General features: G+C 56.2%; 7 protein-coding genes across 7 annotated transcripts; 2 read left to right on the top strand and 5 right to left on the bottom strand.

The window, feature by feature from the left end:
- Positions 1-662: 662 nt before the first annotated feature.
- Positions 663-3,387, bottom strand: JN550_010728 (uncharacterized protein; the record flags this gene model as incomplete). The annotated part of the gene is made up of 8 exons (XM_049309014.1): positions 663-1,299; positions 1,363-2,069; positions 2,618-2,651; positions 2,710-2,834; positions 2,898-2,939; positions 3,014-3,092; positions 3,153-3,204; positions 3,273-3,387. The coding sequence occupies 8 exons, from the start codon at positions 3,385-3,387 to the stop codon at positions 663-665; spliced, it is 1,791 nt and encodes a 596-aa protein (XP_049167254.1).
- A 2,839-nt stretch (positions 3,388-6,226) lies between these two features.
- JN550_010727 (uncharacterized protein) lies at positions 6,227-8,489 on the bottom strand (the record flags this gene model as incomplete). The annotated part of the gene is made up of 3 exons (XM_049309013.1): positions 6,227-6,283; positions 6,342-8,101; positions 8,156-8,489. The coding sequence occupies 3 exons, from the start codon at positions 8,487-8,489 to the stop codon at positions 6,227-6,229; spliced, it is 2,151 nt and encodes a 716-aa protein (XP_049167253.1).
- A 1,354-nt stretch (positions 8,490-9,843) lies between these two features.
- JN550_010726 (uncharacterized protein) lies at positions 9,844-11,780 on the top strand (the record flags this gene model as incomplete). Its single annotated transcript, XM_049309012.1, has 3 exons — positions 9,844-9,954; positions 10,019-10,087; positions 10,158-11,780. 3 exons carry the CDS (start codon positions 9,844-9,846, stop codon positions 11,778-11,780), a joined length of 1,803 nt encoding a protein of 600 aa, XP_049167252.1.
- Positions 11,781-12,320: 540 nt separating this feature from the next.
- JN550_010725 (uncharacterized protein) lies at positions 12,321-16,279 on the bottom strand (the record flags this gene model as incomplete). Its single annotated transcript, XM_049309011.1, has 2 exons — positions 12,321-15,719; positions 16,148-16,279. 2 exons carry the CDS (start codon positions 16,277-16,279, stop codon positions 12,321-12,323), a joined length of 3,531 nt encoding a protein of 1,176 aa, XP_049167251.1.
- Positions 16,280-16,334: 55 nt separating this feature from the next.
- On the top strand, positions 16,335-19,363 carry JN550_010724 (uncharacterized protein; the record flags this gene model as incomplete). Its single annotated transcript, XM_049309010.1, has 4 exons — positions 16,335-16,692; positions 16,741-17,292; positions 17,709-18,744; positions 18,820-19,363. 4 exons carry the CDS (start codon positions 16,335-16,337, stop codon positions 19,361-19,363), a joined length of 2,490 nt encoding a protein of 829 aa, XP_049167250.1.
- Positions 19,364-20,149: 786 nt separating this feature from the next.
- On the bottom strand, positions 20,150-22,720 carry JN550_010723 (uncharacterized protein; the record flags this gene model as incomplete). Its single annotated transcript, XM_049309009.1, has 4 exons — positions 20,150-21,156; positions 21,206-21,530; positions 21,585-22,540; positions 22,678-22,720. The coding sequence occupies 4 exons, from the start codon at positions 22,718-22,720 to the stop codon at positions 20,150-20,152; spliced, it is 2,331 nt and encodes a 776-aa protein (XP_049167249.1).
- A 1,507-nt stretch (positions 22,721-24,227) lies between these two features.
- JN550_010722 (uncharacterized protein) lies at positions 24,228-26,757 on the bottom strand (the record flags this gene model as incomplete). Its single annotated transcript, XM_049309007.1, has 2 exons — positions 24,228-25,543; positions 25,709-26,693. Coding segments are annotated over 2 exons (2,301 nt in total), but the record flags the coding sequence as incomplete, so codon positions are not given.

The raw sequence follows: 26,757 nt of genomic DNA, 5'->3' as shown, positions 1-26,757 counted from the left end.
TCGCGGGGTATACAGAGAGAACGGTGCAAGTTACATCACATAGTATAGCGACAGCGGCCCAATCGCGGTGCTTATTTGATTTTATTTATCTTATCAAGCCTATGTGGTGAAAGAGTACAAGACGTAGACGAGGAAAGAGGACATAATTTTAATAGTCGGGATATGCAACGACGTAAAAACCAAACTACTAAGAGTAAATAGTGACAATAGTCGCTAAAAATCGCCGTATTACAAGACTGAACCACTTATAAAATACATGAACAGTTTACAGATGACCAGAACGGGACAATGCATGCGCGGACTCGAATTACTATTAGTATCACAACAACCTAGTCATCTTATGTTTGTTTAGAAACTTTCAAATTTTTATTGAATTCCACCGGGCCAGTCTTCTAATTGACTAGAACCTGGCATCGGCGGTGTGAGGTTTTGACTATCTTCCATGCGGGGGGTCTCTTTTAGCCTTCAATTTGCGGCCATCACTCATGACACGGTAGGCTCTGCACTAGAGCCACGTGCTACTCCTCCTTCTTCTCTCCTTCCAGACGGATGTTCCGTACAGACCCAGGGCACAGGTCGTTCCATACTTTGACGACGTCATGCCTTCGTACATCATTTGACAAACTGGAAAACATAAAACAAGCTGTGAAGCCAGCAAACGTCTAAACAACAGGGCCAGCGGCCTTGACCTCGTCGGTGGCCTCGGACTCGTACTTCTTGAAGTTCTCAATGAACAGTCCTCCGAGCTTCTTGACCTCCTGCTGGAAGCTGTCGGCACCGGCGGTCCAGGCGACGGCAGGGTTGAGGAGCTCTGACGGGACACCGGGGCAGGTCTTGGGAACCTGGAGGTTGAAGACCTCGTAGTTCTCGTACTCGACCTTGGCGAGCTCACCCGAGTGGATGGCGTCCAGGATGGCACGGGTGTACTTGAGCGGGCAACGCTTGCCGCCCTGAGTGTAACCAGCACCGGCCCAACCAGTGTTGAGGAGCCAGGCGTTGGCCGAGTGCTGCTCGATCTTCTCGGCCAACATCTTGGCGTACTTCATGGGGTGCAGAGCCAAGAAGGGCTGGGCGAAGCAAGACGAGAAGGTTGCCTGGGGCTCGGTGATACCGTCCTCAGTACCAGCCATCTTGGAGGTGTAACCGGAGATGAAGTGGAACATGGTCTGGGCGCTGTTGAGCTTGGAGATGGGGGGCAAAACTCCGCGGGCGTCGCAGGTCAAGAGCACAATGTTGCTGGGGTGGTTGGGCGACAAGCAGGGGATCTTGGCGTTGCTAATGTACTCAATGGGGTAGGCGCTGCATAATTCATTAGCACAGTTGGAAATATGACCCCAAGTCATTCAGTGCGAGGGAACTCACCATCGAGTGTTCTCAGTCAGGGTGGCGTCATCGTAATCGACTTCTCTGGTCTCCTGGTCAAAGACAACGTTCTCCAGGACGGAGCCGAAGCGGATAGCACCGTGAATATCGGGCTCCTTCTCAGCCGACAGGCCAATGCACTTGGCGTAGCAGCCACCCTCAATGTTGAAGACACCACGGTCGCTCCAGCAGTGCTCGTCGTCACCAATCAGGGCACGGTTCGGGTCGGCGGACAAGGTGGTCTTGCCAGTTCCGGAGAGACCGAAGAAGAGGGTGACATCGCCATTCTTGCCCTCGTTGGCCGAGGAGTGGAGGGTCAGAACGTGGTGCTTGATAGGCATCTCGTAGAAGAGAACGGTAAAGACTCCCTTCTTCATCTCTCCGGCGTACTCGGTACCCAGGATGACCATCTCCTTCTCGGCAAAGTTGATAGCAACCGAAGTGCCAGAGGTCATACCCTCGGTGTATCTGTTGGCGGGGAAGGTACCGGCGTTGTAAATCGTGTAGTCCGGGTGGAAGTGCTCCAGCTCCTCACGGGGAGGGCGGATGAGCATGTTGCGCATGAAGAGAGCATGGTACGCGCGGGCGCAAATAACTCTCACGCGGATTCTGTACTTCTCGTCCCAGCCGGCATATCCATCAACAACGTAGATGCGAGTTCTGGTGTTGAGGTAATCAATGGCACGTTCGCGGTTGATTTTCCACACCTATAGGAGTTTCTGTTAGTCTCTCATTGGATGCCATATAGCCGGGTTGACAATCAAGGAAGCACGTGAGCGGGTCCCCACTCAAGCCCTTGGCACGAGTTTGGTCCGGCTTGTGAAAAGGCGGGGTGCAGCTATTCTAGGCCACGGTCCGTGGGCTGGTTGCAGCCATGACGCCACTAGACAAGGGGGTTTCCCCAAATGACACAACACAACCCAGTACCGTCGCAAGCCGGATGCGCAGGAGTTTGGCTGGCCGAACGCTCGAGTTCCGAGGTAATTGATCATGCGCCAGTGCCGTAGTTGGAAGTCAAACCAGGCGCATGGTGACGCAAGGCCAAGCTCATGACTAAGGGCCGAATCCCTTTGTGTCTGCGGGGAAGCATTCTCAAAAGCGGCGGGGTGCGTAGCCGGTCGCACGAGAGCCGTGATTGTGGGACGAAGCGCACGAAGAGCAGTTGTGGTCAACGGGCTCTCTCTTCGAGATGACCGTTGATTCACCAGGAATGTGTAGAGATGAAAATGTTGCAGGGAGTTTTCATATTCCTTACCTCTGGAGCCATGGGCTTGTTGACTGGTCCCCACCTGTAATATCGAATCAGTATAGTGCTGCCGGCAGGAGAGGCATTGTGACATTACTTACCAGATGTCATTTTCTGAACTGGGCTCCTTTACGATTCTCTTGTCTGAAGGCGAACGGCCAGTCTTTGCACCGGAGTATGCAGTCAGGGCACCGCTGGACGCGATGGCTGATCCGACTTCGTATACCTTGAATGGCGATTAGTCTGGTTGTTTCGGGGCTGGATTTCGTTCTGTTTGGTATAGCCTTACAAGAGCATCTTCGTACAGGGCAGCGACGGAAGGGTTGGGGATCTAGAAGAGAAGTGGCAGGTTAGTTTCTTGCACTGGCGAATAAAGTAGTGTGTCGGGCAGAAGAGTCGTCTTACAATTGCAACTCTGTCGTAGTCGATGTGTGCCTTGTCGTGGAGTTCGATCTCAAGTTCTGTGTGCTCCTCCGTCTGGGGCCTGTGTGGTAGAAAACCGTCAGCAACTCAGTCCTGTTGTTGGACCGGGAGAGCGACGTACTCAATGCCGCCAGGGTGGAGGGCAGTTTTGTTGACTTTGGTATTCGAAATCACTAGCAGCAGTCAGTACATTCTGCTGCCTTCTGGTGCAAACAACGGGCAAGCCCAAGGCAACGCTTACTCTTGCGGTCTTGGAGGAGAGAGTGGGCGAGTTGGGCTTGCTGTTGCTGAGAACGAGGGCCTTTGACGGAGGAATCAGGATAGGGAGAAGCGGTCCTGTGAACGGGGTCCTTCATGGTTCTTAAAGTTTGCGAGAGTCTCTGATAACGCTGACTTGTGATGGATAGCGAGATCCACTTGTCGGTGATATACGGGCGCTTCTGGGCGACGATAATGCTGCTATGCTTGTAGCTCGTGGGCCTCCAACCCATGGGCCGAAACCGAGGATATAATAAGTAGAGCGCATGTGGAGCCCCCCGAGTCCAACGGACGCATTCCATAGGCCAACGGTGGCTGTTAACAGTGATTGGGCGCTGGGGCACGAATTCAAACCGGAGCCATGGCCCCTGCCATGTCCGGGGCGACCTGTACATGACAGTGCATCAACCTGAGCATGACGGTGCCGCGAGCCTTTCTCGTGAAAGTGATATCATTAGGGCGAAAAGGCAAGCCCGACTCGTGGCCAGTCTAACGGCAATTGAGGCCTCAGAACTGGAAGATCGCGTGGGCAACGTGGCAGGTTGGCAGAATACGGTCATCGACTACCGGCAATTCCTCATTGGCGAGCGACGAGGACCGGGTGGCAGCCCACCTTCCCCAGATTATGACTTACACAGATCCGTCGAGCCGGGTTGTATCGTCTGTTGTACCACCTCTGTACCACTCTCCTGCTTTTCCCTTTTCTCGACCGCATTTTTTGTGCACATTCTTTAACCCCCTTAGTTCTGCCTGGAGGGGCTCGCTCGAGGCTTGTGCTACTGGCCTTCTGAGCGCATTGCAGCATTTCGGCCCCCCGACACTTGTCTGCCTTGCAGGAATCCACTGTGTGAGAAGGAGGATCCAGCACTTCCTGGATGCGGCCCCACGAGGATTGGTAGGAGGGGCATTTTCGTGGCTTGACGGGGGTCTAGTTCTGGCCGTGTCAAAGATCACCCTGGCCGTCCCGAAATATGTTCGGGTGCTCAAAGCGGGAGTGTCGCCCAGGAACCGTGTAAGTTGGAGATGTGGGGTGTAGGGTTGCCCCGGATCTGAACAGCCTCAACCCATTGACTCGGGCGCGGCAAGCAGCCCAGCCTGCCAAGCTCTCTAAACGGTTCCCCAGCTTTACTACCTACGCAATACCCGCGGGGTACATGGTGGCCATTCGGGCTTTCTGCGTCTTCTTCACAAGCTATAGAGTTGCGAATTTTGCCATACCGACAAGTTCACTCAAATCTCGCTGCCATTGGCGTGTCAGAGAGTCAGGGCCCTCCAATAAATTGTGCAGAACGGCAAAAGCAACCAGCAGCGCATCTACGGGCACGCACGCACGCGCAAACCCCACGTTGTTTCCGCCTGGACCCAAAGTCTGCAAGACGTTCAGGTGCCTGACGCAGCCCAAGCGCCCCGCATGTACCGAGCCCCATCCCGCGATTGGACTAGGCGCCTTGCAACAAATCGACGTCTGTTCCGACATCCTCCGCATCTGCGGGGGAGTCTTGGGCGTCTCTGTCTTTTTGGAGCACTGCAAAATCCAGATCGCATCGTGATCCCCAGAGATGGAGCGAATAAGATGAGCCGCAATGTCACTTACGTAAATAAAGGGTAAGTGCAACCCTCTCCGAACGAGGAAAGTCACGAGCTGCCGTCACGAGCGTGACCTTTCAATACGGGCTTGGAGAGAAAGAGTTTACACGAGCGGTGGCTTTGCTAGTTGCCCATGTGATGGAGGGCTGAAATTAAAACGCTGCAGCATGGATTCTCTGGCAGCTGAAAGCGATCTAGACAACCTGAACCTTACCACGGGCCGCTACTAGCCAGCTTCCGCCCTCCACCGGCATGGCTCGGAAACTTCCCTGTCTGTAGCTTGTTCAGAATATTGCCTACATGGGTATCGTGAAGTCATAACTTGGCGCAAACCAGGTCCGCATCTCCGGGTCTGGACTAATGCAACACCGGCGTTCCAGGCTTTTGAAGACTGCATACCACTTTTCGTCTCTGTTTGGGGGCTGATCAACACGTGAGCTGGCTGTTGGCTGGCTCTACGCTCTTCCGTTCCTCCGGGCATAAAGTCAAGGAATTAGTATGCGTCTCATCAGCAATTCACCAGCCCGAAATCTTCCGTGATCCGTATCTTTCAAATATCCTCCTGAAACAACGAAGGCAACGTCAGTCCTCTGCGCATGCTGGCTAATAATAAAGTGCGACTCAGCCTCCGCCAACCAGCCAATGGTGCTGGAGGCCCTATGGATGGCGCTAACCCCCCCCAAGCGGATCGCTTGTGCAGCCTGCCAGAATAGGAAATCCACTATGCACCCGAAAACTCCCGATGTTGTATACTCGACATTGTACGCGGGCAGATTCGGACCCGGGACTCAATGCGCTTGTCAGAGTGTCGTCGTACAGCAGCCAGAGAGTCAAGGACTGTAATTCCGGTACTTGGCAAGCGGGCACAGGAAATCAAAGTATTTCGCCTTGTTAATATCTCAATTTCGGAGGTCTTAATCCAGGCAAGGTGAACGGTGAATCCACAGATCACTGATCCTTGAGATTCAACAAATCTGTTTGCGAGATAAATTGTGCAATGAGACGGTGCTTTGTATAAATGCAGCATCTAGAAATGCCCGGAACGACTTTTGATCTAGGCTAGTGGCATGATATACTCTATCTACATAGATGGACCACCAGACTAAGACGGCTCAGATCTGGGGATCGTCAAAATACGGGATAGTTCCCGCGGTTTACATGCATCTATGGGCCCTCCCGCTCCTGGTCCATGTAACCAAGCTCCAAAAAAACACGTGACCTCCCGTGATGAGACCGACCTTCGAGGCCCCAGTGGCTGAGGCCGGAGAAGGGATAGGGTGGTGTAGGTCCGGTGGCTTTTTGGTTCCTTTTTGGCGTTGTGACCTCGTCAAATCATGAATCATACCTCATTTAAGCAGCCTCGTCGGTGATGAGCTTGATGATCTTGCCAATGGCAATGGTTTGACCCTGATAATGTGTCAGTAGCCGATCGAATATAGGGACCAAGCATCAGCTCTTTACTTACCTGGTCTCTCAGGGTGAAACGACCCATCTGTGGGTAGTCTTCGAACCTCTCAACACAAATCGAGCCAGCTCCTCCAATCACCTTCAACCGCGCAATGATGCTGTCGCCCCTCTTCGCATGCGTAGGGGGCAATTTGCTCTTGCGGTTAGTGCCCTTCTGCAACTTGTGCATCAAAGCATCGAATGTGACCTCCTCAATCGCTGTGTGCACGTGACATACACAGTTGAAGCCGGCGGTAAGAATGGTCTTCAGGTCCAGGATACGAATCTGACATTCAAAGGTTGTGACAGTGTGTACCAGACGCTTGGGTGAGCATAGCACAAAGCCAGGCAAAATATCTTCTTCTTCGAGGCCTCGCAGGCGTAAGCGGACTTGGTCACCACTCTGTGCAATCTTGACTTCCTCCTCAGTCTCGGTATATACTGCGGCGATGTCGATCTTGTCCTTGTTTGGCATCATGATCAAGCTCATGCCCTTCTTGACGACACCGGCCTCGATCTTGCCCTCGATCATGGTACCCATATCACGGTACTTGGCTGCGACGGGCATCATGAAGGGTGCGTTGAGCTTCCGCTCCATCGTCGAGAGGTTGTCGAGGTACTCGAGCAAGGAGGGGCCGTCATACCAAGGGCACTTGTCCTTGGGCACCCTGTTCTTGATGCCCAGAGTCTGCTGTGCGGCAATGGGCATAAAGTGCACATCCGTCTTCAAGTTGAAGCCCGTGCCCTTCAGGAACGTCGCCAGCTTGGTAGAACACTCCTTGTATCTGTCGTGCGACCAATCGACAGTTGGATCGTCCATCTTGTTGATGACGACGACAAGCTTGTTGACACCCTGGGTCTTGGCAAGCATGGCATGCTCTCGGGTCTGGCCACCCTTTTCGAATCCGGTTTCGTACTCGCCCTTTCGGGCCGAGATGACGAGGATACCAACATCAGCTTGTGCGGCTCCTCCGATCATGTTCGCGACATAGGTCTTGTGGCCGGGAGCATCGAGGATACTGTATCGACGCTTCTCGGTCTCGAAGAAGCCTCTACCGACCTCGACCGTCTTGCCCTTGGAGCGCTCCTCCTTAGTCAGGTCCAAAGCCCAAGACAGGTACCAAGTCTCTCGGCCCATATCCTTGGCTTCGCGCTTGTACTTGTCCAGGGTTCGCTCGTCGACCATGCCGGTCGCGTAGAGGATGGAACCACCCAGGGTCGACTTGCCGGCATCGACGTGTCCGATGAAGATGATGTTCATGTGCTCCTTGCCGTAAATCTCCTTCAAGGTCTCGTCATCGACATCGGCAGCCTGCTCGTTTGCGACAGCGTCTGCATCGCGCTTCGCGGCCGCCTTGGCAGCTCGGCTAGGGCTGGAGCGGCCCGAACCCGTTGATGGGGTGGGAGATGTCTTCCCGCTGGCGGTCTTGGTGGTCTCTCCGGTCTTCTCCAAAGCCTTGGTTGCGGTGGCCTTGGCGCCAGCCTCGGCGCCGGCTTCCTCTGGCTTCTCCTCTGCCGGCTTTGGCTCCTCCTTAGGGGGTGCTGGGACGCCGATAGACAGGACCTTTGCGGCCTTGGGCTTTGGCGCGTCCCCGCCGATGCTCAGCACCTTGGTGCCGCCCTCTTTCGCGACGGTTGGCTTGCTGGCTTCCGGTGCGGCGGCCGGGTCTGGGCGCTTCGCAATGGTGGGGGTTGGCTTCGGTTGGCCCTGCTGAGGCGGCGTCGGGGCCTGGGCGGCGTTCTGTGCTTGCTGTTGGCCGTACTGGGGATATTGCTGGCCTTGGAAGAGTCAGTATTGGCTGAGGAGGAAAGGTTCTGCTGTCTGGATCGTACCGTAGCCTTGATTGAAGCCGCCCTGCTGCCCGTACACTGCGCCGTAACCCTGGCCCTGGCCATACTGGTTGAAGCCCTGGCCCTGGCCGGCGCCGTACTGAGGGTAATAGCCCTGCTGGCCGCCGTAGTACTGCTGCTGCTGCTGATACTGGGGATAGCCTCCGTAGCCGCCGGCCCCTGGCGTGAATGCGGCAGCGCCAGGCTGGAAGGACGAAGCGCCGGGGCGGAAGCCGGACTGCTGCTGTTGGTTGTTGAGGTTCATCTGCTGGGTCTGACGGGACAGGTTCTCCTCCTGCGCCGAGGGGTCGTCCTCCCAGGAGTTGAGGTCGGACATGGTGACTGTGATACTCGACAAAGGACGAACGAAATGAGCGCTTCTGAAGATCCCAGTGGGGCCCGAGGGTGAAATGCGGTGCTCGAAGTCGGAACCGACAAATGTGAGGTCAAGCTGAAGTCACGAAAGTTGCGAAGAGAAATGTCGGCGACTTGGGAAGGTGGGGCAATTTTCGTTTTTAAGGGCCAAAAGGGCTCTGGCAGTTCTGGTCTGCTGGGTCGGCCGGGGGGGCAGCGGGGGACGTGTGCGATAAGCCCAAGTCCCTGGACAACCAAACCCTTTCCGTATGTGTCAATATGGAATCTTCTGCCTTGAAATCAACCCAGCAACGTTGGCAGGCTGGTCTGGTCGACTTCGCCCTCGAGAAATCTTCAGTTGCTCTGCCGTTATGTGCCACCGTTGACTCAGCTGTGCCTGATGAGGGAGGGGTTTCCTGGGCACTACCCCACCAATGACAAAATGGGGGGCCAACATGCGAGGTAAAAAGCCGCCCCATGATGCCCAATGGCGAACCGTTGGCATAGCCTTATACAGAACCTTCACCGATTGTACCGTGGCAGAGACTGCTCTTATTGATTGATTCACCTAGCACTTGTCACTGAGAGAAACTCACATGGGACGCGCCGCGTCTACATTTGCATAATTGAAGTGGGAATAGAACCCATGATCAATTGTGTCGTTGAAGATTCCCAGCGGCTGTCCGTGGATTGAAAATGGACGGTGCACAACTTTTTATACTAAATACCTGACGTTAGGTAGGTAATATTATACAACCGAGCGGCATATCTAGGACCTTGAGGCATAGAAGCAAGACCGAGTGTATGCGAACAATGTCATGCTCATAATCCTTATCAGCTGCCAATCACTACAAGCAGCCACCTAGGCAAACCTTCGAGTCGCACGTTAGCATAAAGCCTCGATGTTCTACAGGTCGTGAATGCACAGTGTAGAAAAAGCACCTCTGCTGCCTGGCATTGGGATGACGGTGGTGCCAAACTCACCAAGGCCCCAGTGAATGAGCCAAAGCTCCTCTCAGCTGATTGGCCTGCGGACAGCAAAGGCGGCCCCACGCACTGTGCCACAGTGGACGCCAGGTCGACGACTTCACGCCGTGTTTTCAATTAATGTACAGCATTCAATGCGCTGGCAGAAGCCCCAATGTAAACGGACCTTTTCATGTTGACCGCCCTACTGGGTGGTCTGCTACACAGTTCATACAACTCATCTACCGGAATCAACGACCAGTTCACATTTTTGACGCGTGACGGACTTATGGGGAAAGCAGAGAGGCCACTGTACCCAGGCACAGCCGTATTTGCTCAGTGATACACCGTAGAGCGAGTGAGCCGTTGCCATGGATGCATTCATATCGCGGCTTTCCTACCACGCAACCAGCTACGCCATTCGGTCTTGCCTAGCCTTGACTTCGACCTTGGTGATCCAGCAAGGTTCAAGATTATTAAAAGTGTGTTTTTGGTGTCTGAGATTTCAGCCGAACCCAACCTTTGACACTTGCTGACCATTTTTAGACTGTGAACGACGATCCCCTCAGAGCTGAGCTGGCTTCACTGCAACGACGTTTAGCCCGCAAGATAGAGGTAAGCTCATTACTCATAACTGAATTTTTTTCTTCGTGGTCCTAGGAAAGTAATGATTCTCTTTGTGCAGCTTATTTCACCAATCTTGGAGTCAATCGAATTCCAGTACACCAGAGGGAACTTGGCGCTGGAGACTTGCGTGCAGACAACACGAGAGATCCGAGAAGACATCGATGCTCTGGCAAGGAGATTGCAAGATGCAGCTATTCTGCAGGAGCAGCCCGTGGTCGGGCACAAGCAACAGTCGGCTCCAGAGCGGCACGCCGAGCTGCTCTCAGTCTTGACGGAAATGAAGCAAGTCATGACGAGCATTGACGACGCCATCCCTTCAATTAACCTATGGGTTTCCGCCATTGGAGGCATTCAGGCCCAGCCCTCGGCCTTTTCTCCTTCTCGTTTGTTGCAGGCGAGCATGCTGGTCAATATTGGCGACACGCAGTACGTTCTAAATCCGAGCCAGCCTATGCAAATAGGCCCAGATTTCGCATTGTCCCTTTACATGTTGTTCCAAGGCCATGCTTCACCTCAGGACGGCGAAGGCTATGGGTTTGACGAAGGGCAGAGAAAGCCGACTTGGCAGGAGGTTGTCCATAAGGCTCGGGTTAGATTGTATCGACTACCGCCCCAAAATGACGGCATATCACAGGATGAAGAGGTAGTAGGAGGCCAGGGGTACGCCTATTCATTGCAAATTGTGGAGGATCTGGACGATGGCCGAGTGCACACTTTCGAGGATGGGAATGCACAACCAGGACCCTACGATGGTGTCCTACTTGCCGGTATCAGGGAACTCATACCTGTGGGCCAGGTTTCGAAGATGTTCTACGCCGACGTCGGAAGGATCCTGAATATCCAGAACGAGGATGGCGCGTCCAGCAATCCTGTGCTCCTCCTCAAAAAAGACACCACGCAACAGCTGCCAAGTCCTGTCAACTTTGAGACGAAACCGCAATTCCAGACGTTAGAAAATGCAGAGGAACCAGCCGTCCCTTCTTGCTCTACGCCATCAGAGTCAAGTACCCAGGATGATATCGACCGCCAGTTGCGCGAGGAAAGCCTGGAAGAAAACGTCATCGAAGGGGGTTCCCACCACCAAGAAGTTCAGCCCGTAGAGACACCCGAGCAAAACCCAGCCTCGTGGACCATCCCACACAACCTCGATCCTGAATGGATAGCCCTCGAAGTATATGACTTTGACGACTCGGTATCGTCGACAGATGGAGACGAAACGGGATCTATACCCGACGAGAGTGATACCGGCTCCAAACCCCCGCGCCGCTCCGCAGCATCCCGGATGTCCGTGGACGGCAACCTGATGAACCAACTCCACCGCATGAGCCTGTCGCGGTCTCAGACTCCGGACCCGTCATGGACTTCCGGCGAGCTGATGAGGTCTATCGGCGGCCTCCGGCCGCCAATGAGCCCGTCGCTGGTGGAGCGCTCGCCGTTCGGCGCCATCAAGACCTCGCTGTCGCTGCTGGAGATGCTGCTGCGCCTGACCAGCCTGCAGGAGTTCGAGCAGACGACGCACCTCGCCATCCCGGACCACGTCCTCAAGTTCTACCTCGACGAGTCGGCCTCCGAGAGCGGCCTCCACGGCAAGGAGCGGTGGGCAGCGCGGGCCGAGGCCGCCCGCAAGGTCGGGTTCGATCCCTACACAGATGGGCCTGGCAGCAGTGCAGGGGGAGCCTAGACATTGCATGGGCGATACCACCGGGGATGGGCCATCGATGTCTCCATTTGTACTTACTGCTGTAACTAAAATCGTGATGCATTGCGTCTGGCTGGGCACAGAGCAGAGGTCTTGCATAAGCTGGAGTTCAGAGGCCTCAATTTAGAAACCAAGGAACCAAATAATGAACCTGTACAAGGTCATGAGATTGATCCGGGATGACCTTGCAGGTTCTCGTGACAGACTTATAGCGCTTTCGCCCATCAAAGTCACTAGCGATCAGACACATCATGGCTTAAAACGCGATTGCAATTGCGAGCGCAGGAGTTCTCTATCCAGCTACGTGTGTATGGATCTCTACCCTCTACCTGGCTAAACCACAATGATGGAAAAACAGTTGCGAAAATGCCTTCTCTTCCTCTAAAATACCAAGACAGACACAAAACGACAATCCTGCAAACGCCAGTCGTAGACTTCCCCAAGCCACGTCCACTCATCATATCCCACCCGTCATGTAATATCATTCATTGCCATCGTTTCATACATCCAAGGCCATGACATCTACCACCTGCGCCCGTAGACCGCATTCTCCTGTGGCCGCTGCTTCTTCTTCATCATGCCGGCCATGCCGGCCATGCTGGCCATCACGTCCTGTCTGACCACAGCATCGTCGCCGAACTGGGACGACGTCGACGCGCCGTAGTCGTCGTCTCCGCGCCGACTTGTCGGCACGTGGCGGAACAGCTCCATCATCTCCTTGACTCCAAGCTTGAGGGCCTCCTTGCGCATGCCGCCCTCGATGGCCTGCTCGGCGAGGAGGCGTTTCTTGTCCTGCAACTCAAGGATGCGCTCCTCGACCGTGTTCTCAACTGTGAGCTTGTAGACGACCACGTCAACCTTCTGGGTCAGACGGTGGACACGGTCGATGGCCTGCTCCTCGACGAAGGGGTTCCAGAAGGGCTCCAGGATGACGACACGAGATGCTGCCGTCAGGTTCAGGCCTAGGGCACCACACCGCAGCGAACAGAGCAACACGCGGGTGCGGGGGTCGTTGCGCAGGGAGTCGAGCGCGGCCTCGCGTGCGTCGTTCTTCATGCCACCATCGTAGCGGGCGTAGCGGATGCCATCTTTGCGGAAGAAGCGCTCCACGATGTCGAGCATAGATGTGAACTGGCTGAAGACAATGAACTTGTGGCCATCAATCTCCTTGTGGAGGATAGTCATGAGCTGGCGGATCTTTGCCGACGCCAGGACGAGCGGCGTCTTCTCTTTGCTCTTATAAGTCATGTCTGAGATGAATGGGTTCAAGGAGCGGTTGTGCTGGTTGTCAGAGTCGGAATCGAATTCGGATCCGGAGATGCCGTCTTCAGAGTCGGTCTCTTCGGACCCGTCAGAGTTGACATCCTCGTCTGAACTGGCCACAACTTTCTGTGCTGCTTTGGCCTTCTGTGCCTTGACCTGTGACTGGATGGCAGAAATGGACTCGAATGAATCATCAGAGTCCGAATCTGAGTCCTCCAAAGCGCGTTGCACTTCTTCAGGTTTGGCATTGTCGTCGTTGACGATGAAGCTATCAAGCTTGCTGCCATCATCCTCAGAGTCGCTCTCTGAATCATTGGTGTTAATGGTCTCGCCTTCGCCCTCGGCATTCTCATCATCCGTGCCGCCGGCTTTGCCGAGCCGTAAGGGACCTTGCTCATCTCCAGACACAATCCAGCTTCCTTCGGCTTCCTCATCATCGCTGTCAAGTAGGGGATTGCGATGTCTGGGCTTCCGGACTTGCTTGACTACAGGTTCGTCTTCCTCATCATCACTATCCAGAACAGCCTTTCTGTTTCTAGGCTTGCGCGAGGGTTTGGCAGCCTCGATTTTGACCTTTTCTTTCACCACCTTCTTGACCTTGGACTTGGGCTTTCGTTTCTTCTTCGGGGCCTCGTTGCCGACATCTTCATGATTGTTGAAGTAGTCCAGATCCTCCTTACACGATTTACACACATCGCTGTCTGGCACGCGATTCTCCTTGTCGAGTTGCCAGCCACAGATATCGCAGTGTGTCGCGTGGACGTCTAGGCCACCGAGCAGGTCAGCCAGGGCGTCGACGTCAGCGTCGTTGCTCTTGGGTTTGGATTCTGTAGTTAGAGCTTCCCTATCCTTCTCTAACTTTCCCTCGACCAGCTTGGGGTGGTTACAGACCTGACGCAAGCGCAGGAGGAGAACCAATGCATTGGCGTAGTTGACTTTGCCTTTGGTCTTCATCATGCTCTCGATACTTCTGTCTGTTCGCGCTTCTAGTCGGTCATAGAAGCGCCGTTCGGCCGGCGAAAAGACGGCTTCCACGGTGACGACTTTTCGCTCGGTGATCTTGAAGCCAGATGTAGCACTCTCTTCCTCGCCGTCCTTGGTTTTGCCCTTTCCTCCGGCATCCAGTGCGCCCGGCTGTTTGAGAATCTCCTTTGTTCGGCGCTTCATGAAGCAGCGGAGGATACTGTGCAGTCGACGAATAGCGACCTCACCCTTGCCATTCTTCATTGGTAGCTCAATGTGATCCTTCCATTCACGGAGGTCGTCATAAGGCTTGATCCGTAGGAATTTAACAAGACTTTGGAGCTCGTCCAAGTTGTTCTGCATGGGTGTACCGCTGAGACACCAACGGTAGACACTGCGAAGATCGTAGCACGCCTTTGTAGACTTGGCGTTGCGATTTTTGATGGTGTGGGCTTCGTCCAGGATGACACGGTACCAATGAAGGCCGAAGCAGCCTGCTTTCAGTTTGCCATCGGAGTGGCCATGTTCAGAAACAAGAATCTGATAGGTTGTGATAACAACGTCATATCGGCGCAAGTCTTCAAAGCTCTTGGTCCGTTGTGGCCCGTGATGTACGAGCACCTTTAATTTGTGAGTGTCGGCGACCTTTTCCTTCAGTTCTGCCTCCCACTGTCGGATCAAGGCAAGAGGGGCCACAACCAGTGTGGTTTTATCCACGCCAACCATTTTCTCCGAATCCTTCGGCTTGGGATTGGTGAGGATCAAGGAGATGGATTGCAGAGTCTTGCCGAGACCCATATCATCTGCGAGAATGCCGCCTTTGGGTACCTTGCCTTTCTTTACGGGGCCGAGTTCACGGCCCTTCATCCATTCGACACCTTCGACCTGGTGTGGAAGCAGCCGCACATTGAGACCGTCCACCTGGGAGCGGTCCTGGCCATCGTCGGTGGGCACTTTGTCTTCTTCATCCTCGACGGAACCTTCGATGAGCGCCTTGAGGTCGGCAGCAGCCTTCTTCGGATCCACATAGTCCGACGAGTAGAAGTTGGGCTGGCTGTAGATGGACTTGGGGGTGGTGTCGGCGACGGATATGGGGTTGGCGGCCGAGCCTGCAGGGCCCAGGGTGCTGTACAAGGGCTGCGGCGGGGGCTTCTTGTCCTTAGCAGAAGGTCCCAGCGGTCCATTGATCCTGGTAGGGCGGTGGTGTTCGGGGCGCGACTTGGGCTGGATGAACAAGTGGGCGTACTTGTCCTCTAGGGAAGCCTTGTTTCCATATGCGCTTGCCTTCACAGCAGGTCTCTTGCCAGAGCCCGAGGAGCTGGTGGATGTGACGGGGCCGAAGCCATTATGCTTGACAAAGGGCTGGGGCTTGTTACCCTCCTGGGTCGACGATGCGCCGGCATTGCCGTGGTTGCTTGAAGGCCGGAGCGGTGCCTTGGGAGGGGCCTGCTCTTGGGCCATGGTAGGCGAGGGATCGAGACTCGGGCTCGGGGACCGTGGGTGTAGCAGCTGGTTCAGGCCCTCCTTGAAGGTCTCTTTCAACCCCTCCTTCAGGGTCTCCCTGAACCCCCTGTGGTCCTTGTCGTCCTCCAGCTTGGCGGTTCCGCGCTCGTGCGGATAATCGAGTGTGTGGTGGTCAATGTTGGGGGTTGAAACCGGCGCTGGGCTTTCTGAAGGTGCAGACTGGGTTAGGGCCTGTGGCGGGCAATCGAAGTTTTTCGGGGGCGCAAGATGGGAGCGTAGATTTATACTGACCTCATGAAAGTCCCTCGGGCGCAAGTTCAAAGTTTGGCAGAGAATGTATCGCGGTGCCCAAGTCGGTCGCGTCACGCGTTTGCGATGCGATTCATCAATCCAAAGTACTGTACGAGGCCATCCGACGTTGGCGGCACTTATTGATTGGGATACCCTTATGACATAATCGCCCTGGCAACGGGCGGTGGAGTCCACTTTTTAGGCGGCGACGCCCCCTGTCGGGCTTCATCAGGGCACTTGTGCCAACAAGGAAATATGCGGCTACCGGGTCGATAACTCAGCAGCTTACCCCTAACTGACCTAGGTACTTGACTACCTACCTCAGGGGGCTTTTATACATACCTAGGTAGTACAGTACCCAAGCATACCACCAACGAATCACTCCGCTGCTTCAATACGTCGGGATTCTTCCTCCCCCCTTCCAGCTGAGCCTGAGCCTCTTCTATTCGCTGCTCTGAGACCGAAGCTACGCGGAATAATTTCAGTTGACCACCCCCCATTTGATAGCGTACATGGGAGACCGACCCTCAGACGTCCCCAGATCTCCACCGTTCCATGTCTGCCACACAGGGCGAACCTGACGATGAACCAAACGACGGACATCTGGCAACAAAATGGCTCGGTCAAGATGCAGTCACCAGTGTGCATTCGCAGGCTCAGTCGCCACTGTTTCGCCTGCCCCCAGAAATGCGACGCCTGATCTTTCTCATCGCTCTGGCTGAAACCAACGTCGACACCAAGCCGTACGTCCCAGGCATTAGTGAATCTCATTTCAACGACGTTTCCCTGGAGCAGATGACGGATATATACACCCGACGCTTGCGGCACAGAATGTTCGATCTCGAGTGCCCGGCGTGGCTACGCCCGGGCAGTGTGTGTCCGCAGACCATCCCATTAGACCTGCTAGTCACCTGTAAGCGCGTGTATAACGAAACCCACCGTCTGATACCATACATCAAAGTGCACAAGTTCTATCTTGTCCACGGACCCGGCGCGACCTCTAAAAGCAGCAGGGGGCCGAAGCCGGCCCTGCAGTACATTCCACCGCCTGGCGTCGAAGTGCGGAACCTTCACCTGCTCACTCAGCTCCGCTACTTCAGGTATTCGCGGCTGTCACTCCAGCACCAGCTTGCCAAAGTTGCCTCGGACATCGAGCATCTCCAACTCACACTACGGCCGCTGAGCGCCATCGTTCCCGGTCGTTGGATCACCCTTTTCCATGAACCGTTTCTCGTGAATCCCTACACTTTGTCGTCTACCAGCCTTGAGGACATGGAATTCACTCGGAAGAGGATGGCGCGTGGCGAGACCCTGCAAATCGCAACGGATGGGTGGGCTGGCGCCTTCTTAGATTTTCCTGCCCTCAGAACCTTGACCATGGAGTTCGACCATAATGAATTGCAGCAAGAGAATCTCGAGAGGCTCGCGCAATGGTCGCGCCAGTGGAGGCTCCCCTTGCCAGGAAACCGTGTTCTCGTAAGCGAAACCCCGCCGTCCATGCGCACATGGAGAGGTATGCGCACTCATGATGACTGGAACTGCCATGTTTGCGGGAAGCCATTCCCTCAGCCTCGGACGCAGTGTGAGAACTGCCAATGGAGAGCTCGAGGGAGAGGCCCTCGCATGATTACATGGACCGTCACTTGGGTGGCGAGGAAGAGCGAGCCCTAGCTTACTCCGTATTAGTCGGAGCAGTCTCTATATACTCCCTAATTAGGTATATTGAAATTTGGAACCTGCCGGGACGGACTCAGACATCACTATTACAGGTATAAGCCTTTACTAGCTGCTCAAGGCCGCCTGACGGAATAGCCATTTTTTAAAGTAAAACCACCACGTATGCGAAAAGTCGACGAAATCAATGCGACCTAGGCATATCTCTTGAATACCCCCGAATCGGGAGTCGAATATGCGCCGGATCCGTTATAGTGACCCCGGTAGTATCCACCGAACCCCGCAAGTCCCGCTTCCGGCAACGGCGACGGTACTTGGCGTTCGCTACCTACACAGGTCTCATCGCCGTGATCTCGGATCTGCGTAGACGGTGCTACTGCGACTTACCTGAGAATCAACCGTCAGCAGCCATGGTCCTCAAGTATTCCGTCCCCGGAGAGCACATCAACCTCCAAGGCGGCTGGCCAACCCCGCGTCTCCATCCCGCCGCGGCCCTGGAGCAGGCCTCCGCCCGGCTGTTCTCTGGGCCGGACATCCAGCAGCTGCTGCGCTACGGACCGGGCCAAGGAGTGCCGGCCCTGCGCGAAAACCTGGCCGCATGGCTCACAGAGGAGTATCAGCCCTCGGCGGGCCCCATCTCCCCTGACCGGGTCTTAGTCACCAACGGGGCGTCCAACGGGCTCGCGACCATACTCCAGAAATTCGCTGACCCGGGGTATACGCGGATCATCTGGATGGTCGAGCCGGCGTACCACCTAGCGGCCCCTATCTTCCGGGACGCCGGCTTCGCCGGCCGGATCCGTGGCGTGCCCGAGGGCGAGGCCGGCGTCGACTTCGAGTACCTGAGAGCCGCGCTCCGGGAGGTGGAGCGGGACCTCGTCCTATTCGGCGGCGGCCCACCACCGGGTAAGTCTCCCGAGAACGGCTACCCCAAGATCTACCGCCACGTCCTGTACATGGTGCCGACCTTCTCGAACCCGAGCGGGCGGACCATGAGCCTCGACGACCGCACGGAGCTGGTGCGCATCGCGCGCGAGTTCGACGTGCTCCTGGTCACGGACGACGTCTACGACGTGCTGCGCTGGTGCCCAGAGACAGACTGCGGATGCTTCGGGACGGGCGCGCATCTGGCCTCGCCTCCGCGGCTGGTTGACGTCGACCGGCTGCTGCCGGGCCAGGCGCCGTTCGGCCACGCCGTCAGCAACGGCTCGTTCTCGAAGATCGTCGCCCCGGGGGTGCGGCTGGGTTGGATGGAGGGCACGCCGGACTTCGCCAAGACGTTGGCGCGCGTGTAAGTCCCATCACCTGAGATATCTCAAAGACTCAACCACCTTCGCGAGTCCTCGGCGCTGACCAATCCCCACAGCGGTGCCACCAGCTCGGGCGGCAACCAGGCGCACCTGGCGTCGCTCATCATCGGGCAGCTGCTCGCCTCGGGCGACCTGCAGCGGCACCTGCGGCAGGTCCTGATACCGACGTACCGGGCCCGGTACTACGCCATGGTCGCGGCCATCCGGCAGCTCCTGTACCCGCTGGGCGTGCGGATCGTCGGGGACGATGGCCTCACCGGCACGAGCACCAGTGCACAGCCAGCCGGCGGCTTCTTCCTGTACGTGCTGTTCCCGGCCGACGGGACCCTGCCGCACGCGGCCGAGATCCAGCGGGTCGCCCTGGAAGAGTTCAACCTGCGCATCGCGCCGGGCGGGCTATTCTCCGTCGCCGACGACGACGACGGCGACGCGTCGGAGAGCAGGATGGCACGACGGCCCCGGGCGTTTGTCAACGGCGCGAGGCTGTGCTGGGCGTGGCACGAGGAGGGCGAGTTGGTCGAGGGCATCGAGCGGCTTGCGGAGGCGCTGAAGACGGCCAGGAGTCGGCGGACTGTGCTGCCGGGCCGATGTGAGCGGTGAAAGTCTTTAGAATATAGACGGGGAGTGTTTAGAGCGGGACGGGGGAAGGCATATTGCCGGCAGTGCTTTGCTGTAGATCATGATATCCAAAGAAGCATAGAAGCAGTGGCGTCTAATACTACGTGTCATTTGAACAATCCAGATACCACTTCTATACGATCACACAAATTTCCATAACTTGGTCCGTGTCTGGCATCTACGTTTCGCTCTCTTTGGGATTCGTTAGAGTTATTCGTGGCCAAACTCATTTTGCATATCTAGGGAGCCATGGCGATGCTCAAGCAAACGACAAAAGCCCCCGCTCCCCCTTGAACAGCGCATGAGTTTATATTGTCTAGTCCTCTTCCCTCAGAAATCGATTTGGACCAGACGACCGAGTCCAGTAACTTTACATGTTTAGGCTAACGAGGAAACTCCTGTTGACTTGGGAACTTGAGCGCAGTGTGTAATGTTGTTCGCCCCATGTCATCAAAACTAAATCACTGACTGGAAAACCTGTGAATTGGGAAAATTCATACAGCGAAACATTCGCCTATATTACAGATTGGATTATCTACCGGAAATGCCCGCTTGCTCGCCAACCGACGGCCCGCAATGAAAAGACAGCATGCCAACCTAACCTATGGTGGTCACTCAGCCCACCCAAATAAGGGAAATACGCGCGCCCATGTCCTAGCCCATGAGTTCGTTGGATACATCGATAGATGCACTTCGACCCGATCCAACTCCACTCAATACCCGGCGATGTCCAAGTGCCATCTTGCTAACTCTCTCTGGCTGCATCATCTAGTACGCAGCGCTCTGGCGGTAGAAGTCCTGCGGCGCGCTGGGCTCACCGTCTCCTCCGCCGGCCATGGGTGGAACGTAGGGTTTGTATTGGGGCTGCTGCGGTGCCCCATGGTGTCCTGACTGACTAGGCAGACCGTGTCTAGCATCGTAGGCAGGTCCACTAGGTTGCAAAGGCGGCGGCGTCAAAACAGCAGGATGGTTCACAGCACCTGGCGACGAAGTAGGTGGCGGGGCCGACCCAGTGGGCACTGGGGGCGGAGCGTTTGTCGGCGCGGATGGCGCATCGTAAGAAGGCTGAGACTGATGTTGCAAAGGATTGTAGGCGGTATACTGAGGTTGCGATGGGGCAGATGGCGCCGATGGACCACCGCCACCGGCAAAAGCGAGAGGCGTGGGCACACCCTGGGGTGGACCTTGCGGTGCTGATGGCGGAGGTGCAGAAGGCGCCGTCGGGCTGGTGCTGTAAGGATCCTCTGTTGAATAAACTGAGGCCGAATAGGGGTCAGGCGCTTGATTGTGAGAAGCGACAGGAGAATCATAAGCCGATGTAGCTAGCTCTTGAGGGTGGCCATATGTACTCGGAGGACGTTGGCCGTTTTGAGTCGGGGGATGCGAATATGCTTGATACTGCTGTTGAGGGGGTGGCGAAGAAGTCTGAATTGGAGCAGGTTGCTTCCCTGCCGCGGTGGCTGATGCTATGCGTGAAGGTTGATCTCGAGGAGGATACTGCTGCTGGACCGGCGTTGGACCCCCTTGAGGGTACTGTTGCTGCTGACTAGGAGGCGGGCCACTTTGAGGGTACTGCTGTTGCTGTTGCTGTTGCTGCTGCTGCTGCTGCTGCTGCTGCTGCCCCGGCGGTGGGCCGCCCTGGGGATATTGTTGCTGCGCCTGGGGTGGACGGTTTTGAGCAGGGACTTCGGCGCCTTGCAGGTAAAAAGGAGCGGGTGCCGGGGTAGTCCGCTGGAAGTTAGGAGCTGGTGATGAAGCCTGGTAGGGGGGCTGTTCTGGAACGTGTCAACAGAATCCATGAGGTACCCGCTCAATAGAACACACCTTGCTGAGGAGGTGGTCCCTGAGGACCCGGAGTATAGTATCGTTGAGGATCTTGTTGTTGCAAGTGCTGGGGTGGCCCCTGAGGCGCATATCCCGGGGGACCTCCCGGATAGCCCCCCTGACCAGGCACAGCAGGTCTATGAGCATACTGATGGTAGCTCGGCCCAGGCGGGTGCGACATGGAAGACTCAAGCAGAGCCTCGTAATCCCGCCTGGCCTTGATGAACTTCTCGTTCAGCTGGGTGAAGTCGTCTTTCTTCTGCGAGTACTTCTCGATCAACTTGATCAGCTTCGGCCTGATGGCCAGAGTCTGGTGGTACAGCTTCTGCACGGTAGTTAGTAAGAATTTCCATGTATTGCCGGCGTTTCCAGTACGTACCGAGATTTCCTCATTATCCTCCTCTCTCGGAGCCGTGTTGGACGTGCTCAGCAGCGTCAGCAGCTTCTCCACGTTCTTGATCTCGGCAAACACCTCTGCCTCCATCTGCGCCTCGCGCTGCAGCTCGTCGGGGGTTGGGTCCGTCAGCTTCTCGACGTAGTTGAGCGGGAAGATGCCCGTATTGCCCTTGAGCGAGCCGCGCCACCAGTCTTTGAAGACAGACTCCAGCACGGCAATGACATCGCCCTTCTTGAACTCCAGCTCGCCGGGCTCGCTGGGCACGAAGTCGTAGAGCGCCCGCACCCGCGAGACCGTGGCGGCCGTGGTGCCGGTGGGATGGGCTGGGATGGGTTGGGTCTCTGCCTGTCCGGGCTGGGCGCCGGCAGGGCCAGCGCTCCCTCCTGCAGCAGAGCTGGGGCCTGCCGCGGCGGAGCTGCTCTCGGCGGCCTTCTTCTTGCGCTCCTCCTCCTGCAGGGACAGCTGGAGGGCCATCTGCAGCTCCTCCTCCTCCTTCTGGCGGTCGACGTCGGTCAGGCGGTTCTTCTGGGGCGCGCTCGGGGCCTGGAGGGTGGGGTTGCTCTGCTTGAGGCGGAAGTAGGCGTCGTACATGATGCCGAGGTCCGGGTCCTTGCTGAACATGTCGCTCCACTCCTTCATGCGCTCGAGGATCTTGGCCTTGACCTGCTGGTGGGTGTTGCGGTCGGCGGCGAGCTTGAGCAGGGCGTCGGTGAAGGCGCGGGAGGCCAGCTCGCGGTGCATAGGCTTGCCGCAGTTCTGGGAGAGGGCGTTACCCAGCTCCAGCGTGTACAGCTGGACGTTGGCGTTGCGGTGCGCCAGGCGCTTGATCAGGCCCTGGGCGGCCTGCTGGGGCCCGTTGGGGTCCGACGACACCTTGTCGCATACCTCGATGATGGCGCCCCAGTCCTCCGAGGTGAGGTTCTCGTTGGTCGCCTTGGCTGCGAGAGGGCGTGCACTGTTAGCATGGACAAGTCCGGGCTTCGGGAGGGCGTCGCCCACCACGGCGGCGGCGGCGCGTTGTGCAGCGCTGGGCTGCCATGGGGAGCGGACGGCGGGCAAGATGACGATGACGTACCGATGGGCTCGTCGTACGGGCCGGGAGCTGCTGCTCGAAACATGGTGGGCAGCGAGGACCGTCCTCCGATATAAAATGCACGCTTCTCTGCTCGATAATTTCCAGCGCGTTCGTACTCTCTTGTATTAAGGCACCGTCGGGGGGATGCAGGCTGCGCAAAAGACCACAAAGACAGCAAATGCGGTGGTCGGGGGTTGGGGGGAGTTGATGTTGTATGCAGCAATCAGCTGCAGCCTGGCGAGCGGATGTCGTTCATGTAGGATGGATTGCGAGTCCACTCGAGGTCAGCGGGCGGCGCTACTGCTGCGGTGTTCCTAGGCTAGCTCCCAACACCACTAACGGCACCACTCGACTCCGCTGGAAATCTGCGCCCCAGCGATCGACACCTAGGACTGGTGCCCAGGGAGGGGGGGAGGGGGGAGGTTCTGGCTGCCCAGCCTCACTGCCCGGGTCTTGCACTGCACGGATGAGACCTGCCGGGCATCAACTTACATGAACTAGGTACCCAAGTAACTTGGGAACATGTAGGGAGTAATAGCATGCGTTGCAACGGATGGAAACACTTATCGTTCTCCATGGTTTTCTTTTCCCTCCCTCTCTTTCTATATATATTGCAACGCAGCGCATCTCTCTCGCCGTCGCATGTCAGAGTCGTCACTTTATCGAAGAGAATTAGATAACAGTCGGCAGGCGCAAGCGAGTCCCAAGAGTCCCAGTTCCGTCTTCAGCGGGTTACTACAGACGAGCTATTTTGGGACAAGCTTTAGCGAGCAGAACGCGCAATGGGGCGTCGAAAATTCGTCCCGTCATGACAAAGCTCATGATTGCGCCACACTCTGGCCTGGCCACCCGAACGCAGCCCGAATGCGATACTCGTCCCACCTTTGGTCAAAGGTGTTGGGTTCCAGAAGCGGAAATAACACGTCTTTCCTGAAGACCGTGAGGTCTTGTTGGATATACCCGGACCTCCCTGTATTGCTCCGATATTCTAGAGTTACTCTAGATTCAGGCTCGCATCACTGGTCTCATCGTCTCATCAGTCTTTATATTCGTTCTATGTGACTCCTGTGCCTGCTGTGCTATGTAGTCAACGCTGCAGACGCTGCCACCTATGTACACGCAATTCAATCCCGCCATAAACTCCTATGACTAGCCACCCTATAGAGCCACCATTGCTGTGGGCCCGGCCAGTCCTGTAAGCAATGCAAACAATTGGCAATGATCCAAGAAACGCCCAAGAGTCTTCTTTCCTAAGCCCGTATGTCGTGGTGCTTCTTGGAAGTCCGCCGAAAGGTGAAGAAAGCAGCGTGCTATAAACGACTTCTGAAGGGCGGCCGCCCAGGCGAGCGTTCGCCAGTTGTGTGTATAGACATGCAGTCAAAAGCTGCACAAGATTTTTTTGGCTGGTCACTGATGTTAGACTTTGCTTGCCTCATATAGTACCTCCGCATATCCGTCGGACCGTCTTGTCAAGTTTCTTGCCTCTCCTCAGAGAAGGACAAGTGACAGGATGGTCGCAGTTAGATCCCAGTCGTGTAGCGTCGTTGTCCCTACCAACGGCGACTGCCGCCTCTCGAGGTATCATAACCACCTCGCTCGGGTGCGGATCCTACGTTTCCACCTCCTCTTGCTTCCTCCAAGCTTCGTCGGTTGAGTTCACGTCCAAGCTCGGACATGTCAAAGAGCAGCGGCTCCTCCTCCGTCTCTTCTGAAGGTGCACCAGTAACGCCTAGTCCCGTCGCTCCACCGCGTGAGTAGCCCCGGCCATATCTACCACTGGTCCCCGTCAGGCTGCTGTTGCCGGACTGCGGCGTGCTCGACCCGCGTCCACCGCCAATGCCATAACGTCTGTAGGGCGAGCTCGAGAATAGGCTGCCTGGTGGTCTGGTTTCCCTCTCGGCCGATGATGACCCCTGTCTCAGCATCTCAGACGAGTCTGCAGCTCTGATATCGGCAGGTGCTTGCAGGATGGGCGAATCCCTAGTTCCGTCCGCATCCTCGATGGCGGCTTCGTGCCGACCTAGCAAAGCACTAAGACTAGGTGGCTCACGATCATCCGCACCGAGGCTGAGGCTGCGATGAGCATCGTCGTCGTCGGTCAGCACCCTATTTTGGTGAGCCGCAGAACTCGACCGTCTTGCGTGAGGATAGGGTCTTGGCGAGAGAGGAATGTCGATGGCGGTTGTTCCCTCCAGGGTCGCAGGAACGCTGGCAGGTATCTCCGAGGCACGACCGGTTCGGGCTCGTATAGGGGCTTGCGCCGGTGCTGCATAGTCGGCGCTTGAGTTCTCGCTCAGCCGTGATGGTATCGCAGGCGTATGAGGCGTATGAGGTGAAAGCGGCTTCCCAGGTGATGATGACACAGACATGCCCGGCACGTTTGCAAGTTGCCGACTCGAAGAACTCGACGACGGCTGCAACTGCATGGACGAGTTGAGTGACTCGGTCAGTGCATTATTGGATTCCCGCATGAGATGGAACTTTGACAGCTGTGCCGTGGTTCTCTTGGTAGCCGACTCTCCCTTCTTTGTGGGCTCAAAGCTTTGCAGAGTTCGCTTGCTTTCCAACGCCTTCAGAAACTCCTGGATGTTGTCGTCGTCAGTTTGGAACGAGCCCGAGCTGCCTCCACCACCAGCCTCGTTCAACAGTCCCGACCCAGGCTGTGCAAGCGATGATGCAAGACTCTGCTTGCCGCTGCTGGTTTGATCGTCGTCGCCAGCACGGCTTGCGCCGCCGAATGATGCTCTATTACGACGGTGCGTGAAACTACTGCTGAATCGGTTGGTAGCACTGGGTTTGGGTGAGCCCACAATGGGTATTTCCACAGCCGCAGGGGGGCCGCCCCGCAACGAAGCAGCCATTCCAGCTGTTAGAGAAGATCGGTTCCTCGCATGTGTTAGCGAAGTTAGGCCAGGCCCACGTGTTAATGAGTGCGGCGAGGCCGGCACTTCCCCATCATGCATTCGTGGCACGGGGGACCCAGATAAAGACCCTTGTTTGAAGGGCTGGAATGATACCGAGGGCCTTCTACCTGTTCCGTCAGGTCTGATAGACGGTCTGGTAGGTGCATTGATGGGAAGTGAGTGAGGCGGGACCTCAACACTCGCAGGCCGAGAATCTGGCGGTGACGTCGTGTCCGAACCAGGAGATTTGATGGCTCTGAGGGCTGAGATGGGGCTGGTGCCGTGGGGGCCTTCGCCGTGGAAGGTTGACAGACTTCCATATCGTTGCTGGTTCTCCGTTATATCCGCAACACGGCGATGGTAAGGTAACGAGCCGATTTCCGCCGACGACTCCCGTCGGTCATCTCTAGCCGGCAAGGAGGGTTTGAATATATCATCCGATATAGCCAGGCCAATCCTCGAGCTCAGTAACGATTCCGTCTCGACGACCTTGAAGTCGCAGTTGTTCCTATAGGAAACGGACGCATAGAAGCGACCCACAGGGACCTCGAGTAGGCCGAACATGTAGTCGGTCGACACATCGCCTCTCCCCTCGTAGAGCGGACTCCGCAAAGGGTCGAATCCCGATGACCGTGTGTCTCCGGAAGAAACGCGGCATTTGATTTGCAAAGCCGGGTGGGATCCTTTCGATTTCGAGTTTCGGGCGAGTTTCCAAGCCGGCAAAATTCCAGTTGTTGTATATATGGACCGGATGAAGATGATGGCCTTTTTGTATATGGTGGGTAGCAGATGCCCGAACTCTTCAATATTGTCGGGAACGGCTCCCTTCAACTCCACACGCCACCTCTCCAGGACGAGTTGAGTATTTGACTTTTTAGACCGGCCGCCAGAGCTACTGTCGCTTGAGAAATCGGAAGAGTTCATGGCTTCTATGACATCCCATCGCTTTCCATTCTCGTCGACTATCACCAGGCTTTGGCCGCCTTTCAAGCGGGATGTATCGATATATGTCTCGATGATGATGGGGGGAGGTCGGTTCTCGAAACCGCCGCACTGCTTCCACGTGCGGAATTCCTCGCGGAAGTCCTCGATTTCGTCGGTGTCTATTTGAAACTGCAGGCGGCCAACATTAGTCATCACCAAGGCAGCATTACCTTCGGGGGGGGGGGGGGGGGGG

This window comes from Neoarthrinium moseri (genome assembly GCF_022829205.1).
Source record: "Neoarthrinium moseri strain CBS 164.80 chromosome Unknown scaffold58_Wmoseri_CBS_16480, whole genome shotgun sequence".
NCBI classification, from domain to species: domain Eukaryota; kingdom Fungi; phylum Ascomycota; class Sordariomycetes; order Amphisphaeriales; family Apiosporaceae; genus Neoarthrinium; species Neoarthrinium moseri.
Note: the sequence above shows the minus strand (reverse complement) of the source record. Positions and strands in the feature narration are given on the sequence as shown.